The sequence below is a fragment of the Siniperca chuatsi genome, linkage group LG20, assembly GCF_020085105.1.
Source record: "Siniperca chuatsi isolate FFG_IHB_CAS linkage group LG20, ASM2008510v1, whole genome shotgun sequence".
Taxonomy (NCBI): Eukaryota; Metazoa; Chordata; class Actinopteri; order Centrarchiformes; family Sinipercidae; genus Siniperca; species Siniperca chuatsi.
Genome location: NC_058061.1, coordinates 25,502,109 through 25,519,710, shown reverse-complemented (window position 1 = coordinate 25,519,710; position 17,602 = coordinate 25,502,109). Strand labels below are relative to the sequence as shown.

At 40.5% G+C, this 17,602-nt stretch overlaps 1 protein-coding gene across 1 annotated transcript; it reads right to left on the bottom strand.

The window, feature by feature from the left end:
* Window positions 1-8,825: 8,825 nt before the first annotated feature.
* hhex (hematopoietically expressed homeobox) lies at window positions 8,826-13,955 on the bottom strand. The gene is made up of 4 exons (XM_044178350.1): window positions 13,275-13,955; window positions 10,109-10,287; window positions 9,676-9,726; window positions 8,826-9,570 (listed from the first exon to the last, which is right to left on the bottom strand). Exons 1-4 carry the CDS (start codon window positions 13,669-13,671, stop codon window positions 9,304-9,306), a joined length of 894 nt encoding a protein of 297 aa, XP_044034285.1. The 5' UTR covers window positions 13,672-13,955; the 3' UTR covers window positions 8,826-9,303.
* Between the last annotated feature and the right edge of the window lie 3,647 nt (window positions 13,956-17,602).

Sequence of the window (17,602 nt, the reverse complement as noted above, 5' to 3'; positions counted from 1 at the left end):
CGGTTTCACTTTTTTGTTTTGAACACTGGTGTCGGCAGTGTCTCACTTGAAAGTCTGTCCGCTCAGCTTGCACTGTTACACTGAGGACAGCCCCACTCTGTCTCATCATGGTATGTCTTAAAGAAGAAGTCCACCAACTTTACAAATAAATGTCAGATTACTGTCTATGGAGACTACTACTACTCAGCCTGTGAAAATAGCTGTATAATATCTTCTGAAGATGGCATAGTGATGTATTCAGGGTTACCTTAGTTCAGGCTTGGTGACCAAAGATTTATATCAGAAAGCCTGAGGTACAAACTGGAGGCATGGAATTTGAAAGATGTTAGCATTTACCAGGTAGAAAGCTATTGACTTGCATTATGGGAAATGTAGGCTCCAGCATGTGTGGAACTTGACCCGTACTTGAGACTAAAAGTCAGGAAATCTTGGCTGTGAACATATTGTATGACTATGAATCAGGCCCCTGTTCCATAGATTCTGACCATTCAGTTTTAATATTTTTCCTGTGTTCTCTTCATAGACTGGACATAGTGTCTGTGACATCACCCATTCTGAAGAGCCGTTGTGAAGCTCAAAGTTTAATCCCTTAATTATGCAAAACTTTAATATAATTCAAATGGGTGAGTTATATAAAAATTCACCCCCTCATAGTTGTCATGAACTGGGAAATTAGCTATAGAGACCAAAAACACTTTTTGTACCAGGCTGTAAACATGTTTATTTCTGCTGTAAAGTTGGGCATTTTAAGCTTTTGGAGCCAGCCTCAAGTGGCCTTTCGAGGAACTGCAGCTTTTGGCACTTCTGCGTTGGCTTCATTTTCAGCACCAGAGGTTGCTGCTTGGTTCTCTTCTAGAAAGCCCATTTCTACCAAAGCTGAGTGGAATGACTCCATGATTAAACCAGTTTGGATAGACCATGAAGTACAAAAGCCTGTTATCCTGAGATAAACAAACATATTACATTTATGTTAAGAAAACCATTATTGTTTTCTTGAGATAATGTCTCCTCAGGATAACTGGCTTTAAAAGAGTCAATATGAGCATAATTTGTTCTTTTGAGATAATGAGCTAACTAAAAGTGATGATGAAAAAACTGGTTTTATGTTGAGATAAGTAAATAATGAAGTTGTGATCTTTAGGTAGTAGAAAGCCAAATACAGTTAAAGCAATAAATAATACACATATTTACATATATTCCATATTCTGACTCTAATATGTACTGAGTGTATACTGTACAATAATGATACCACAGTAAAGCACTCTACAGTGCAAGAAGGTAATATTGTGTACAACAAGGTGCTAGATTGAGTTGCATAGATTAGAATAGAATTAACTGTGCATTGAACATGTATTATATACATGTAATAATACAGGAATGTGAGGTAACATAGTACTACTGCTATTTTTACTGGTCAATCTTAGAGAATTACATTATCACTCTAAGATGATGGTGATGATGATGATGATGATGATGAAAGTGGTTATGGTGGTAATAATAATCGTTGCTTCTGCATGTATATTTACTTTAATTTGATATAATTTTCTATTTTATTCTATTTTACATTATATATATTTTTTAATAACTTAACTGTTGTTTAAATTGTCTGCTCTTTTCTTTTTAATTTGTAAAGCACTGGCAAGGAAAAACTTCCTTTTAACAGAGAGAGAGAGAGAGAGAGAGAGAGAGAGAGAGAGAGAGAGAGAGAGGGGGCACAATGCAAATTCCACCTAGAATTTTAAAATAGTAATAATGTAAAAGTAGTGGTAACATTAATATTAATAAAGTAATAATAATAGGAATGACAGCTATAGGAATAATAATGACAGTATTAGTAACAGAGCCAATAACAACAACAGTAGTAGCAGTTGTTGAGCAGGAACACGGGGGCAGCAGGTGGCCCACAACCACAGATCCAGACTCTGCTGCTCCGGAGGCAGAAATACCTGCTGAAAGCGACAGAAGGAGAGAAACGAGAAAGCACAGAACTACGGAGAGAGAAGATGTCGAGTTAGTAGCATGCAGTAATGGGATAAAAATGCATACAGATGGAGAGGGAGAGGAGGAGAGAGGTGCATCATGGGAAGTCTCCCAGCAGTCTAGGCCTATAGCAGCATAACTAAGGGATGTTTCAGGACTCACCCAAGCCAGCCCTAACTATAAGCTTTATCAAAAACGAAGCCTTAAGCCTTAAGCCTATACATAAATGTAGAGATGGTGTCTGCCTCCCGAACCCAAACTGGGACCTGATTCCAGAGGAGAGACTTTACAGTGGCAAAAGACAAGTTTTTTGCTTTAACTTATCATTATGAAGTAAGTGTTGATTGCACAATATAATGGCTATAGAATAATGACACCATTGGCGTATAGATTGCCTCACTTTCACTATGCAATTCTGTCTGCCACCAGGTACAATCTCCCGGGGAAAAGGAAGGCTCACAAAGGAAGTGTGTCAACCATTGCACAACCAAAAGAGGAAGAGGGTAGTGCTTTTGTTTTCCCTGGTAGCTATTGGTAGCTATCCCCAGGTAGTGGAAATGGTGGACGGTGGAACAACCGGAGTAACAACAACAAAACAACAAAAAAGTGAACGCTGAATAAGTTTTGAATTAATATACTGGTCACATACATGTACACCTACACATACAGTATATACAGTACTTACACTCACAAACACACTCTCAATCCTGCAGTATATGTCAATGCATACATAGTCATGTATGGGGGCCGCAAATTAGCTTCAGCTACAAGCCATATATACATTACATAATTATGTTTCTTCTTCCTATGTAACAAAAAGTCCTGTGTGCTACCCAGCAGAGCACATGAGCCAGTGTTTGTTCTCTTTCAACACAAATCAGTACACGGCCAATTTAACTCCTAGTTCCTCTGCAATGAGAGGTGTAGACTTGACTAAATGGTCCCAGGATGCAACTGGAAGAGTGCACTCAGTAGAGTGCAGATCCCCGCTAGGCCTGGTATCACCAAATGGTGTATGAATAACATGCTAATGTCATTTCGCATCTTATCACAACGCCATTTTTGCTTTTCGCGTCATTTCATGCCATTTACTCTGTACTGACTTGCATGTCATTTTACACGCAAATGTCATGGAGAAAGAGGTCCTTGAGCATACAGTCATAAATGTGCACAAAAAATATTAGGGTGATGGGTCCAGTATTATGCGAGATTAGCTGCGAACAGATACACGCACGCACACACATTACCAAACGCATGATCCCCTCCAGGCTTACGCCTGGCAGAGATAATACTAATTCTATAGTTAAATAGTTAGCTACAGTGTTATAGCTGGGTCATGTGTGTGTATGTGCGTGCATTTACATTCATTATGTTGTGGGGATAAAAAATCTGTTCACACTGTCACATTATGGGTGCTGGTGTCCATAAGGTCAACTATTCTATTTTAGACTTTATGTTTATGGTTAAGACTAGGGTTGGTGTTAAAGTCAGAAACCAGTAGTAGGTCAATTTAGGCCATTCATGACTTGAGTCATGTGACTTGTGCTCACACTCAATCAATGCAAGATATAATTTGAAACAATGCAAAGCTGAAGCCCTGCAGAGGTTGTACCCTTCTCCAGTCACTTCAGAAAATATACACAGAGAGACTTTTCCCATCGGTGGGAACTGTTTCAAGACTGCACCCTTTCACCAAGTTCTGTTATTCTTTGTGGTTTGTATGAATCTTTAATTTAAATACTTTTGATCTTTTCTTTTATTTGCAGGTTTCACACTCAGTGAAGGACAGCCTGAACAGTGTTGTTAAGATCTGTTCAAACATTTTAAGAGTCAAACGGGATGTGAGTTGTATTTGTCACCAAGAAATCATAAAGAAATCAATGAGCACATCTTAGCAAGGGAATTCTCATCACTGCCTTCAGGACATCACTATGCTCTATACTGCATGTAAAAGCAACCAATATTCTAAGTCCTTTATCTCCTCTCCTATCCATCTTTTTCATTTTTAAATTTGTTTGCTTTTGTACAGCTTCTTTACTTTGTTGGTGTTTTGAGATATTTTAGGATGTTTATTTATTAATATACGTGTAACCAATTCCACATGCCATTTCTAAGCATTTGATAGTTTCAGCGTTGTAATTAACAGTGGGCTTTTTTCTTTTTCTCTTCTCCTATTTATTCTGTATGTATCTGTCGATCGGTTGGTGAGTGGCTGCATACAAGTGCCCTTGCAGGGATTCTCACTCTCTGATATAATCTGGTATAAGTAAGTACTAATTATTTGCACAGTTGCTCAGTGGTTCCTTTACCCAATAACAACAGTGGTCACTTCCCTGCTAGTGTGATGGATCTTAGACTGACTACTTACCAGTCACATCTGGTTGCCAAAACTGTTACTACTATTATTATTATTACTGTTCTGCACCATCAGAGTTCACACCACTGTGTTTTGAACATTGTTGTTAAAACATTATTAAAAATTTTTTAAATTTTAAAAAATAATAATAATTCTAGGTGGTATTTGCATTGTGCCTGCCTCTCCCCCTTCTGTCCAAGGTTTCTGCCTCTTAAAGGAAGTTTTTCCTTGCCACTGTCGCCAAATGCTTGCTCATGGTGGGATTTGTTGGGTCTCTGTAATTAATATTATAAAGAGTTCGGGCTAGACCTGCTCTATAGGAAAAGTGCAATGAGATAACTTCTGTTATGAATTGCCGCTATATAAATAAAATTGAATTGAATATTACACGTGTATCATTAACATTTATTATTATTATTATTATTATTATTATTATTATTACACTCTAATTAGGTAACAGTAAACACCACTTTATAAATCCTTTGAAATGGAACTGAAGCAGTTCTGAGCATTTCCACTACTATTAATCGTGGAAACTCTTTAATTGTCATTTTCTGTGTTTCTTTTATAGTTCTAAATTAACACAGGTCTAATAATGTAATGCTGGAATGAATAATAAATAGCTGCACCAGTGCTTTAATAAGAATATTTGCCATTCTGATATTCTGATATATCTGTCTCTCAATGCCTGTTTCCTCTTCTCCCTCACTCCCCCTCCTCCCTCTGTCTCTCTCCCTCTCTGTGTCTCTGTGGTTGCTGGCGACACTAGTATCGATGTAAGCAATGTTTTCTCTCATTAATTTATCAACTCAGCGGAGGGAGGCCTCAGTGCGGGGAGATAATGGCTTCCATTTGGCCAAGGTCAACAGTCAACACATTCCTCAGTCGTTCAAATATAACCACACATTAACTCGTGTCCACCAATACCACAAGGGCATACACACACACACACACACACACACACACAGAGCTAATAGATAGTTAGTGAGCTGTCGTAATACTGTTCTCCCTGTCTATGAGGGTTTCATCCTAATAAAGAGGTGATACAAAGTCTCTGATCCCTGGTCAGAATATCAGCTGCATTTCAGAATGGTTAACTTGTGATAACAGCTACAGAGAAACTCAAAGGAACTGTGTGATCTGAAAATTACACTTATACACTACTAAATGCTTTTCTCGTTTTTAGGGAAACATAATTGATTATGTTTGGCAACCTGTTTTTTCAGACCAGAAAGTGTTACAAAAAGTGTAGGACATGGACACTGAGTTTGCGTCCTGTGTCGGTGTGGTTAGGTTTAGGCTACTAAAACACATTGGCTAAGTTTAGGGAATCATTTTTTGGTAAAAAGTAAACACGTCCTGTCTTGTTCTTCAAGTCAGATACATTTGCACAGTATGAGCATTTTGCAAACATATTTGTTTTCAGAGAAAATCTGTTACAAACATGTGGAATATAATTGGAATTTCTGGGAAACAGGGTTGCCTGACAGCAATGATATTAAATGCTGCAAAATATCAGATGCACAGTACGTCTGTTTATTCTGTTTCACCAGGTTGTCCTGATGGCCCTTCAAACATTCCACAGTATTTGTCATAGTCTTAGTCATAAGTTTAAAAAAATGCTCTTGAATTTATACATACTTTACACATTTATTGCCTAAAGCGACCTATTTTAGAATACTACAATATTTGATGAAAACATGTCAACTTCAACATGCCGGCTAGAAAAGGAGAACCTGGTTTTCTTTTTTTGCCATGCTACCAAAACTGAAATGATTATTTTTATCGTCAGGGGTCACAATGTGTAACCATTATAATCTTTACTGACGAAAAAGTTTTCATCAACAAGTAGGTCCAGGGGTGGTGTGTGTGTGTGTGTGTGTGTGTGTGTGTGTGTGTGTGTGTGTGTGTGTGTGTGTGAATTGACCAGATCAGATGGGCACTTTGGAATCAACCAGCTATCAGCTGAACATTTCACCCACCAACTGTGTGTGCTATCCCTCCAAATGTTGACTTTACCCTGCACAATTTGTGAACCATTACACAATACAGAGGCTAAGATCAATGTGCATACAGTTGGTTTTGGAATAGTCTTATATGTGTGAGGCCATTGAACCTCAGTAATGTAACTCAAACAAGGTTATGAGAGCAATGAGCTTTAATCCTTAAAAATATCACACATGGCCATTTTTGGTGATATTTCCAAATCAGGCCCATATTCTCAGTTTAACTGTCAGTCTAAACAACTGTAATCATCTCTTATATTAAAAAGTACTGTGAACATATTGTATGACGATTAATCAGTCCCCTGCTATCTTTCTGCTGTACCTGCTGTTTGAGGGTTCACTCAATTATTAACCTAATCTACTTACTGAAAAACTCCCACTCACAGTGTTTACATGAGAGCTCAATGATAAGATATTTGAAGTTGAATGTGGTGAAGAGACAACCATTGACATAGACTAAACTGTTTGCTAATCTGTGGCTGCCTTTGATTTCTCAGGAAATCAGGAGGCTATGAAACAGCAGAATGAAGGGCAATGATCGGGTTTGCATCTTTCAGTTGGACCTTGATGTATCCAGCACCTATACTCCAAACAACAACAAGCGTTATGTTGGTTTCCTTGCATATGTTTACAATTAGTTCAGCTAGTCTTGTTCTAACGGCAACTTAAAGTCCTGCAAAGCAGTTTGGTGTTCAGCATCATCCTAAAGAGTGGTTCTTGTTATCTATGAGGTGAGGTGGGTGGTGGCAATGAAATTAGCAGGAGTAAGGGGGTCGTCCACTAAACCAAAATATTAAGCAAATCAATACAGCAAATTAAAAACGTTTATTTTAAAATATTTCTTTAGGATACATATTGTTACCTGTAAATCAAAATGTAGCCATTTTTGAATGAATCTTCTTCAAAGATTACAGTAGAGGACAGAGCACGAGCTGGTGCCTGCAGGCTGCAGAGCTTTCTGTCCAAACTCCACCAATCAAATGCTTCTGTTGAGGTTACAGATTGTTATGGCAGGGATTAGTTTCTACTAATCCACGTGAAGAGGGCAACATGAAATTAATTAAAGTAGACATAATGTGCACTGTTATGGATTATCTAAAGCAAGCAAATTCCATGTCAGTGGTACTGATTACTTTTCAGTTTAAAAATGTCATCAAAAATCTATGATCAATTTAGAAACTTTGATGCATTTTTATAGATTTAACCACATAGTAATATGTTAAGTAGTTAAAATTAGGCACTTAACCAGCTATACATTAAAATGTTGATTACACATTAATGTGTCAGTAATATTAATCCATCAATATGTAAGTAAAAAAGTAAGTAAAGTAAAATTGTATATGCAGTTTTTAGGGGATCATGCGTTTGGTCGTGTGTGTGTGCATCTGTCCGCAGCTAATCTCGCACACTGCAGGACCCGTCAGTATATCCGATATAATATGGCATTAAATCCGTCTAATTACAGCCTGTGCTGTCTAGTTAAGGTATCGCAGGCCCATGCTGGCAGCATTAAACGCGGTGTCGAATTACAGCATCATTTGGTAGTACGGGTAGAACAGGTCTAACTGTAGCAAATGTTGGATCTGATATGGTAGTGTATTTGATTTAATTAGACGATGATCTTGTAAAATGGTGTCTAATTGTGTATTGGATCTCCTCTTTGGTTTGTAATTAGAGTAGAATTTGGTATAATAGTATCTAAGTATAGTGTATTTTGGGTCTAGCCCAGCACTATATGCGGTTTCTAATCACAGCATCATTTCGGTGCATGGTGTCTAATCAGGGTATAACTGTGTTCGTGTACTGACTACTACAGAACATATTATTTCTAGTTCCGGTCTAATTTGATACAAAGTACCGTTTAGCCTCCAGATTTAGCATATTTTTCATACTTGAACTACAACATATTAATGCATCCACAAGCACGTGAACAAAAACTAAAGTTATTTTGATCAGATATTATTTAAAAAGGTAAAATAATATCTCTGCTGTGTTTTACTCTGGCCATATGGTTTCTTAACTGGGTTTAAATGTTACAATATTAAATACGGTTATTACCAATAACCGTCATATTATGAGTAGTTATTACAAAAGCAGCCTGCTTTAACTCAGTGTAGGCTACACATCACTTTTTTACAACTTGTCATTACAAAGCTTTTGTTTTCCTTGTAAACTGAATCACTTTGTTATTTAAATACGAGCCCGTTTTTTAAAAGTGGTTACTACTTTAATGCTTTTATTTAAGGCTACTAACTTCATTTTTTTTATCTGGGTCAAATTATTTCCGACTCTGACTATGATTAGGCTTATATGCACAAGGAAGCTGAAGCCCAATTTGTTCTTGTTATTTTCAATTACCAATTTGTTTTCACCTGTCTGTAATTCAGTATGGTCTATAAGACTAATTTACTGATTTCCTTTTTTCCTGTGCAAATTTAAGAAATACAAAATAATAATGACAGTCAAATTCCAGCTGAGCTACATCAGAAAGTGATTTCTTACCACAAAAATAGTTTATTAGATGTCACCCAACAAAACACAGTGTGGCCTGCATTGATTATTTAATGGAATATCACATTTTAAGGCAGCGGCCTGAAGAGCGTGTATCATCCAAAACGACAAACAGTACAGGAGCAACGAATCTATAGGCCTGCTGTTCATCTACAGTGATCCGCACGCACAGGAAAACACAGTAGAACGCATTATATACAAAAAGAAAAGAGTAAATGGAGATGACAGTCCTGTGTGAAAGGCACTGGATGATGGTGAAATGCTAGATTTCTGGGATGGATTTTTTACCTAAATATTACATCAGAGACTAGTCTATCATCCTGTCTGTCATGCTGGCGTCAAACGACCACAGTGAAGGTGAACGAACAGGCTGAAGTGTCCAGTGATCTTCATCATCCAGCTCCGAATGTCCGAGTGGATCCAGTGTCTGTGTGGAGCCTGTGGTTCAGACTAGGGGTTCAGTGGGAACTCGGCGTCGTCCTCTATGTCCAGCTCCTGGTCTGTGTCGTCTGACACGTCGGAGTCCGGCTCTGTGTGGGGCTGATGCGGGGACACGGAGCGCACGCAGCGGTCCGGCTGCTCCAGCTCGGAGGCCAGGATTGTCTGTCTGTGCTCCGGGCTCTGGATCCCGGAAGACTCGGTCGTCTCGTCTCCTTTTTGACTCCTCCCGGCGGAACTGTCATCCTCCACCTCCCTCTTACCTCCCTGCGGATGTTCCTGATGGAAGTGGAAACATATAGTTTTAATATAATGTAATGACTGTGTCTTGGTTAGTGATGATTCAGTAAGGAATGGAATGTGGCATTAGTCAAAACATCCCACCTGTTTTAGTCTTCGCCATTTCGCTCGTCGATTTTGGAACCAGGTTTTAACCTGAAAGACAAAATGAAAAATACACCTTTATTTGGGCTACCTGTTTTAATTCAGCATTATAGCTGAAGAGACAACAACAGAGAATACTGATGGAACAAGGCGAAACGTTGTTAGAATTAGAACTGCACAAAATACTACAAGCAGTTCAAACTAGATGCTCCCTGGGCCCCAGGACTGTTGCCTGACACTTCCAGTGGCTTCAGTTCAGAGGATGAGAGAATGCTGCGTGAGCACCACCCTCTGTCCTCCGCCGCCCGCACCCACACAGAGACAGCAGGGCAGAATAAGGGATCTATATACAATCCACGGTGTCTTTTACTTGATGGATGAACAGTGGGAGCCCCACCGGGTGTTTTGTGTGAACTGGGCTCAGTCTGCTCACCTGTCTCTCGCTGAGCTGCAGCATCTTGGCCAGTCGTTTCCTCTCCGGAGGGGAGAGGTATTTCTGCGTCTCAAACTTCTTCTCCAGCTCGATCGTCTGGTCATTAGAGAACCGGACCTGACCGCCCTTTCTTTTATGTAAGGGCCGCTGGATGAAGGGAGTCCACAGCAGAGGCTTGCCTTCAGAGCAGGAAGAAACAGGGCCGGCACCTCATTGACAGTCTCATAATATCCGAGCATATGGCACGAGCACATGTTCATAGCGCAAACTGACATAGGCATATACATTCAACGTAAGAAAAAGGATAACGCTTAACAGTAATAACAATAGAAAGAAGGAGAGAAAAATACAGAGGAAACAAGCCCCCCTCCACACACACACACACACACACACACACACACACACACACAGCCCTGCACCTCCTGCTCGCCTTTGTAGGTAAACATTTAGAAACTTGAATATTATCTACAGCCTACACACATAACCTCAGCCGGTCTTTCAAATAACTACTAGTGCATATGGGATTTAACTTTTTAAATTATTATTATTTTTATTATTATTATGTGATATTAAGTTAATGTCCAATACAACCGACACCAACTGAAACAGTTCAAATGAATGAGGAAAAAGTTAATTAATTGCACAATACTATTTACGCTGCAGTAGGCCTACTCTAATAAACATGAAGCAGCCTAACTACTGAACATATTTATTTAAGAGAAATGACACAGTAGTCTAATCAAGGGTGTCTTTTGTCTTTGGTCTTTCCTCTCCGGTTAATGGCCTGGAACAAACAATAGCAGAGGCTGCGGCCGCCACAGCGGCCTGCTGCACGCTGTCTTTTAAGGAAGGTCGTGACAGAGTGAAAACTATGGCCAAATATCCGCTTCATGTGCTTCCTGCTTTGTGGTGTGATTACAGGCGATGGCATCCACCAGCAGACACTCATGTCCTCTGCTCTCACTGACACAATGTAAATCTGTTGTGGTCGAAACTGCTGTCAAAGACCTTCCTATTGCTGCTCCTTCCCAAAGGAAGTTAGTTAATGCAGTCCCATGAGATATATTCTCAAAACAAAAATACCTTGAGAGGAAAGCTTTAGTAGGAGCGAGCTTAGTTTAATAATTGGCTACCCTGAATTAATGAGCTAACATAAAACAACAGTCAGGAGGCGAGCGACTGAGCCTGAACCGGAGAGGAGATGCTAATACACAACCAGCTTTTATTTTCTATTCATATTTTGCTTCATCTTTTATTGTGTACATGCTTTAATAGAGACGTGATAGCCGAACTACGGTGTGCTTTAATAGAATAAAATGTGAATAAGTAAATAGCCTAAATACAAACACAAATGAAAGCGCGCACAGCTGTTCGCTGGCGGGCAGCAGGTCATCCTTGTTTGTTGGTATTTCACACGAGGCCTTGGCCTACTCGTCACGTGAACCCTTCTTTTTTATTGTAGCCTACTTTAAAGTCTTCTGAATGAGACTTGATATTTTCTGGTAAGAGCCCATCAGGCTTGATGTGCTGCTCTGTTTGCTTTATTTTTTTTCTCGCCGCCAACCATAAAGAAAGTCGGCCACATCCTCGCTGGCCAGGCAGAGGAAGTGCAACAATATGTGAAAAACGGATCCCGGGCTATCAGAGGCCGAGTGTTTCCTGAATATGTCTGTATTGAGGATGTCGATAAAATAATCAGCAGCGTGCAGCGAGCTCCCGAGGAAGCGGCTGGCCGGGGTGAGCCAGGAAAACATTTAACAGCTTCTGAAACCAGATTTACTCCTATCGACAGGCTCACGGCTTCCGCTATGAACGGAAAAGGGCCCGGCTTGCTCAGCCCAACACACAGTCAGACGATCCGCTTGTCACACTATACTTAAGAGGACCATCACTCACAGCCTCGAAGCCAACCGCAGTCTACTATAGACTCAAATCCTCTGAAACAATACAGTGTCAACCCATGAACACACCGTGGGCCTGCCTCAGCCCTGACTGCTGTGTCCATGAGCCCTAATTTCCCCATATTCACATATTTAATGGCTGCACCACTGCATCAAACTGTAATATTTTAGTGTCTGAATTTCCTGACAATTATGGTATTTTTTTTAAACTTTAGGTGATTTGATTTAAAATAAGCTTACATGGGTTTGAACGACGCTTGGCCGTGCAGCATGCGCGCGTAATGATGGACCCGGTGGATCTGACAAAACTGAAGGGATTCATCTCAAATCCCAGTCCTCAGTCAATCCCATGGGAGCAAGAACCTAACAAACAGCGAATATCTGCATGCATTTAGAATAATTTTCTTCCTCGTAGGGGACATTTGGTGCTCACAAATATATGAAAAAACACACACACACACACACACACACACACATAAAGCAGTGAAATAACAAGTGATTTGGAGCCCAGTATGTTTTAGTCACCGGCTCCTCTGATGTTTCAGAACAATGGGAGTCAGGAAAAAGAGTCAAGGTTGCCATGCACCCCCCGCCAGCCCCCCTATCACCACCAGCAGTCTGAATGGATAAGCCTGCTGCTATTGTGGCCCCAAATACGTCTGTCACAATAACAATGTGACTCATATGTGCGTGCTCAGTCATCACGCAGAAGTGTTCCTTGGGAATGGATTGAGCTGAAGAGTTAAGAAAGGAACGCGTCCAACGACTGTCAGTTCCCCTGCAATTTCACATGTAACTGCAGACTGCCTTGAGTTCGACATGCATGCATGCCCAAGCGTGATATATTTATGCAAAATGGTTTCGTAGGCACTGAAACGAAGCTTGTGAAGACAGAAAAGTTTTCAAGTGCTCCTATTGCCACATCATCCAAGCAAGTTTGATTTGTCTTGCGCTAAAATGGACGAAATTAATTTACCGGTAATTTCTCACAGAATCAGAAAATCATTTGATGTACAATTCGGCATGATACAAATGCAACATGCAAAATATGAAAAGAAAAGATTTTTCATGTAGCACTACAGCACTAAAGAGATTGACAGTGTCATTAGGCCTACAGTCTAGAGCTACATAAGCAAACAAAAACCATGATTGTTGGTTGTCCTGGTGATTCTGTAAATTACATTCATTATAAAGAAGAAAGAAGGTGTTTGCCCAAAAAATAACACTCTAAACGTAAGAGTTTTACGCACACTAGCCCAACTCACCGAGAGGGTCGTGCCTCAGCAGCGCCTGTGCGTACTCCCCCATGGAGCGGTGGTGCTGGTGGTGGAAGGGGTAGATGGAGCCGGCGAAAGTACCGGCGGAGGCGTACGTCGCCGTCAGCGCCGCAGCGGCGTGGTGAGACAGCGCCGGGTGGATCGGTGTGGGTTCATAAATCGGCGTCCGGTACGGCGAGATGAGACTTGTAAAGGAGGAGTTGGGCGACGGGAGAGTCGGTGTGGGGATGACCGGAGCGGAGCAGGAGGAGGAGGCGGAGGAGAAAGAAGAAGAGGGAGAGGAGGTGGAGGAGGTGGTGGCAGTCCTCCCCAGAATGTCCTCGATATAGAAGGGTGTCGGGTGAGTCGGCTGGATGGGAGTCGGTGCGTAAAGCGGGACGCTCATGGTGCCTTTTGCCGCCGCTGCGCGCTGGAAGTGAGACGGCTGCGTCCCCCCTTTCTCTCCCCTACAGCCTTCCTCTTTTTCGACAGTATCTCAAAAGAACTAATTTACATACTACCAAATATCTACTGTAACTTTCTGCCCAAACTTGAGTCCGCTGACTACCCGAAACACACTAAAGAAAGTATTTCAGGGCTGTGGAGAAGATGTGCCCATCAGGTTGCGGTGGTGGACTAGCTGGTACTTGATCTAACTGTTGGGACTGTTATCTGGCTGCAGGCGGAGGAGGGAGGAGATAAGTGGACGGCCAACTTCCTGCAGGTGGCCAACAGCCGTTTCTGATTGGCTTCCTCGCAGCTCCAATCGAGCCACACAGTGATCAGATGACAGGAGAGAAGAGATAATTGTATTCCAGGAGAATCAGATCACTACAGCCAATCATCTGGTAACTAGCCAACCGAAATCTATTGTTTGAGTAATATAATGGTGCAGCGATGACGCTGATAGTAGGCTTGTGTTTATAAAGGCCACTGTCAAAAAAGTCGTTCTTACTCAGACTAAGAACAACATCTTTTACTATTTTCATCGCATTTCTTTTACTAGAAAGCGCTACAGGCAGAAACGGTTTGCTACCGGGTTATTGCAACCAATCGCACATTTTGGAAAGCAGGAATTGTGTCTGTGCATGTATTCACTGAAAACCAAACGTGCAAAGATCAAACTGTTGAGTAAAGTTGCCACGGGACGGCATAAAAAGGTTGTAAGAAAGGTAATAATCAATGACAAATGTGAGATTCTATCTCCCCACTGAGAAATATGAAAATTAAGAGATGAAGAAAAGATGAAAATGAAATGAGAACGTGCAGGATCTGTAACCAAATAATGGCTACATTTGTGTGACTTAGTCTTCATGTGCTGTGAGCCTTTTGCCAACAAGGCTTGTCATGCAGCTGAAAGATTGTGATTGGACATGTTGTCCAGCCGACATGTAGGTAGGCTACTGTGATTCTGCCATGGTCAGTGGTGGAAGAAGTATTCAGATCCTTTACTTCAGTAAAGCAAAACTGGAATATCAAAATACTATAAATTAAAGTAAAGTAATAAAGTAAAAGTACACAATTATTATCAGCAAAATGTATTTAAAGCATAATGGCTACTTTCAGTGTTATATATTATTGGATAATTATTACTGATGCATTCATGCGTGCATCTTTCTCCCTGGTATTTTGTTGGTTAATTCTTAAGTTCTGTTGTTTGTTGAAACTATTTTGATCAAGCTGGAGATGAAGAGTGGCTGTCTAAATTCTCTCCAAAGCTTTCTGCCTCAGCAGATCCACTGACACCCTTCACAGATAAAATACAAAACATGCTACAGCATAATATATTAAACATAAATAAACTGGTTCTGTTTTCTAACATATTGACATTACATTACTAATTATAATAATGTAAAATGCATGCACTGTGCAGGTGTGTTAAAGGATCAGAATTAAAAACAAAACATGATCAGGACATCTGTACTTTTGACTGACCCATTTGACTTTTTAATTAAAGATGCTTTTAACAGTCGCTTCATGCAGAAGGCTCATGCTCAGGGGCCCCCGGACACCTTCGGCCCTGCAAGGAAATTCATACTCCTCTTAACATTTATTATTACATTTATTATTGTTGTTGGGTTTTGGGGCTGCCTCCTTAAACTACACCTTCACTGACATTAAGTGTACACATAAGCCATATTTTACAAGTTATACTTTTGTCTATTTCTATGAAGTGGCTCCTTATTGTTTAAAACAAAATAAATACATAAATGAAATATGAATGGATGTTTCATATTTAGATTTCATTATGATTAGCGTTCCTTTTACCAGTAGCTCCTATTTCTGACCAAAAATGATTCTCCTTCTATCAGACATGCCTCCATATTAGTTAGAGTGAGACTGTTTCCTGTCTTTCTTTACCCTAAACTGAAAGAATGGACTGCTGCTCACAGCCTTCTTCACGCTGTAGGGACGCAGTTCTGGTGGGGACATACTGAATCCCGTATTTATTTTTTATTGGCCTGCATGTAATCAGATCTAGTCTAAAATACCCAGCATGTGGTGGTGTCAGCTGCAATGGACCAAAACCCCCCCAAGGTCTCAGTAAGAAATCCAGATGACGTGACCTCAGTGTTATAGCTATTGCCCTGGTTTTAGCAGTCCAAATGTGCGTTAAATGGGACTTTGACTAATCAGACAGCGATGAGTGTTATCTTCAGCAGTGTAGGCCTATTACAGGTTAACTGCAGTCCAGCGCTAACGGTGCGACTGAATGGCGAGTGATTAACTCATCATTTGAATGTTTGGAGTTTTCCTGTGAAATCCAGCTATCTGTGCGGCTGAGGAGATACAAGCTGCTTATGATAATGCTATAAATGCAAATCGCTTTAATGGCTCTCCAAGTGCATGTGTATCCGCCGTGTCAGAGCCACACCACCGCCTCTCTGATTCTGAAGGCTCCAGCTGTACGTGTTATGGTTATCTAGATGTTTTATTGCCAGGTGACTTCATTAATGATATGGTTACAAGTCGCGCTTCAGTGTTGGGGGAAGCCTACTGCTCCTCCCTGATAACCGTGCGCACTAATAGAATCCAAAGGTTCGATTATCTGACGCGTCTTTAAAGCGCGGGCCGCTAACGGCCAACTTTCTAACGGCTGTAATTTAGATAAAGAAGCCTCAGAGAGCAAACAGGGATATGAGCAGCCTTGAAGACATGAAAGAAATCACCAAACGGCTAATATTTGGACTGAGACAATCATTGCAGCTCATTGATCCGGCCAGCTTCCCGCGGCGTCAGACTCCTGTCCAAAAACGATTGATCAGTTCTCAGCAGAGGCGCCGCAGCCTTTTTGTTACCATGAACAACCCCAAAGGCAGCTTCTCAGTGTCTCCTGTTTACGACTAAACAGGATCCACGTCTTCATGCCAGCACTGAGCCTGAACACAACCTTAATGTTTTGGTGATTGTATTATGGGACACAACAGTGTGGATCAGCTGCTCCCATGTGCTCCCTTTGATTGCGTAGTAGGCCATTTGCCCACTATATGTTTTAAAAACTCCATTGGTTTCATAATTATGGAAGCCCAACATTTTGAAGGGCAGCATTTTACAGTTTTATCTCTGGGAAGCAGAAATCGCTGGACAATTTTTGGACTCAGCACCCGGACAAGAAAGACATGCTGATTAGACCTCTACCCAGGAGCGACAGCTGCCTCATTCTTTTCGTTTTGTTGCACCTGTAGGATCATTTACACCGTCATCACTGTTAGTAGTTCATAGTTTGGTGACATCACGTAATTACCAACATAGTCGAACTTACACCTAACCAGATCACTAGAATGAGTGATTGGAATCACCTGTGAGGTGTGCAGGGCCTTTATGGCAAAATTAGCAGATACTAAGACAAAATGATGATAGAGGCTACTATGTTGAGATTATGAGATAACACGTCAAGCTTTTAACATAACCCAGCATTTTGATTTATGTATAATTTTGAAAAATGAGCATCCCTCACTTGACAAAGTATTATATATTTTAGATTTAGTAACTCAAAACATATTCATAGTCATAATTTTCAGATATAAAGTTAAAACCTGTAAGAAAATAAGCTGAAACTTTGACTTACTAGGTCAGAAGTATGAGTTACCAAATCAAAATTATGAAATCATTAACAATTAATTTTCACTTATTTAAAAAAAACTAGTATGCAGGGTTGTTATTTTTAAATCATCCCTAACCTTTCATCATTTCTTTCTTTTTTCACCTGGCGGGAATGGTCTTCCATTCATATTTTATCAGCCAACTGCTCCCCGTCTCTTCCATACTGTGGCACCATTATCACCTGCAATATAGGCGACAGCAGCACTGTATCATGGTACAGCCTAATTATGCCA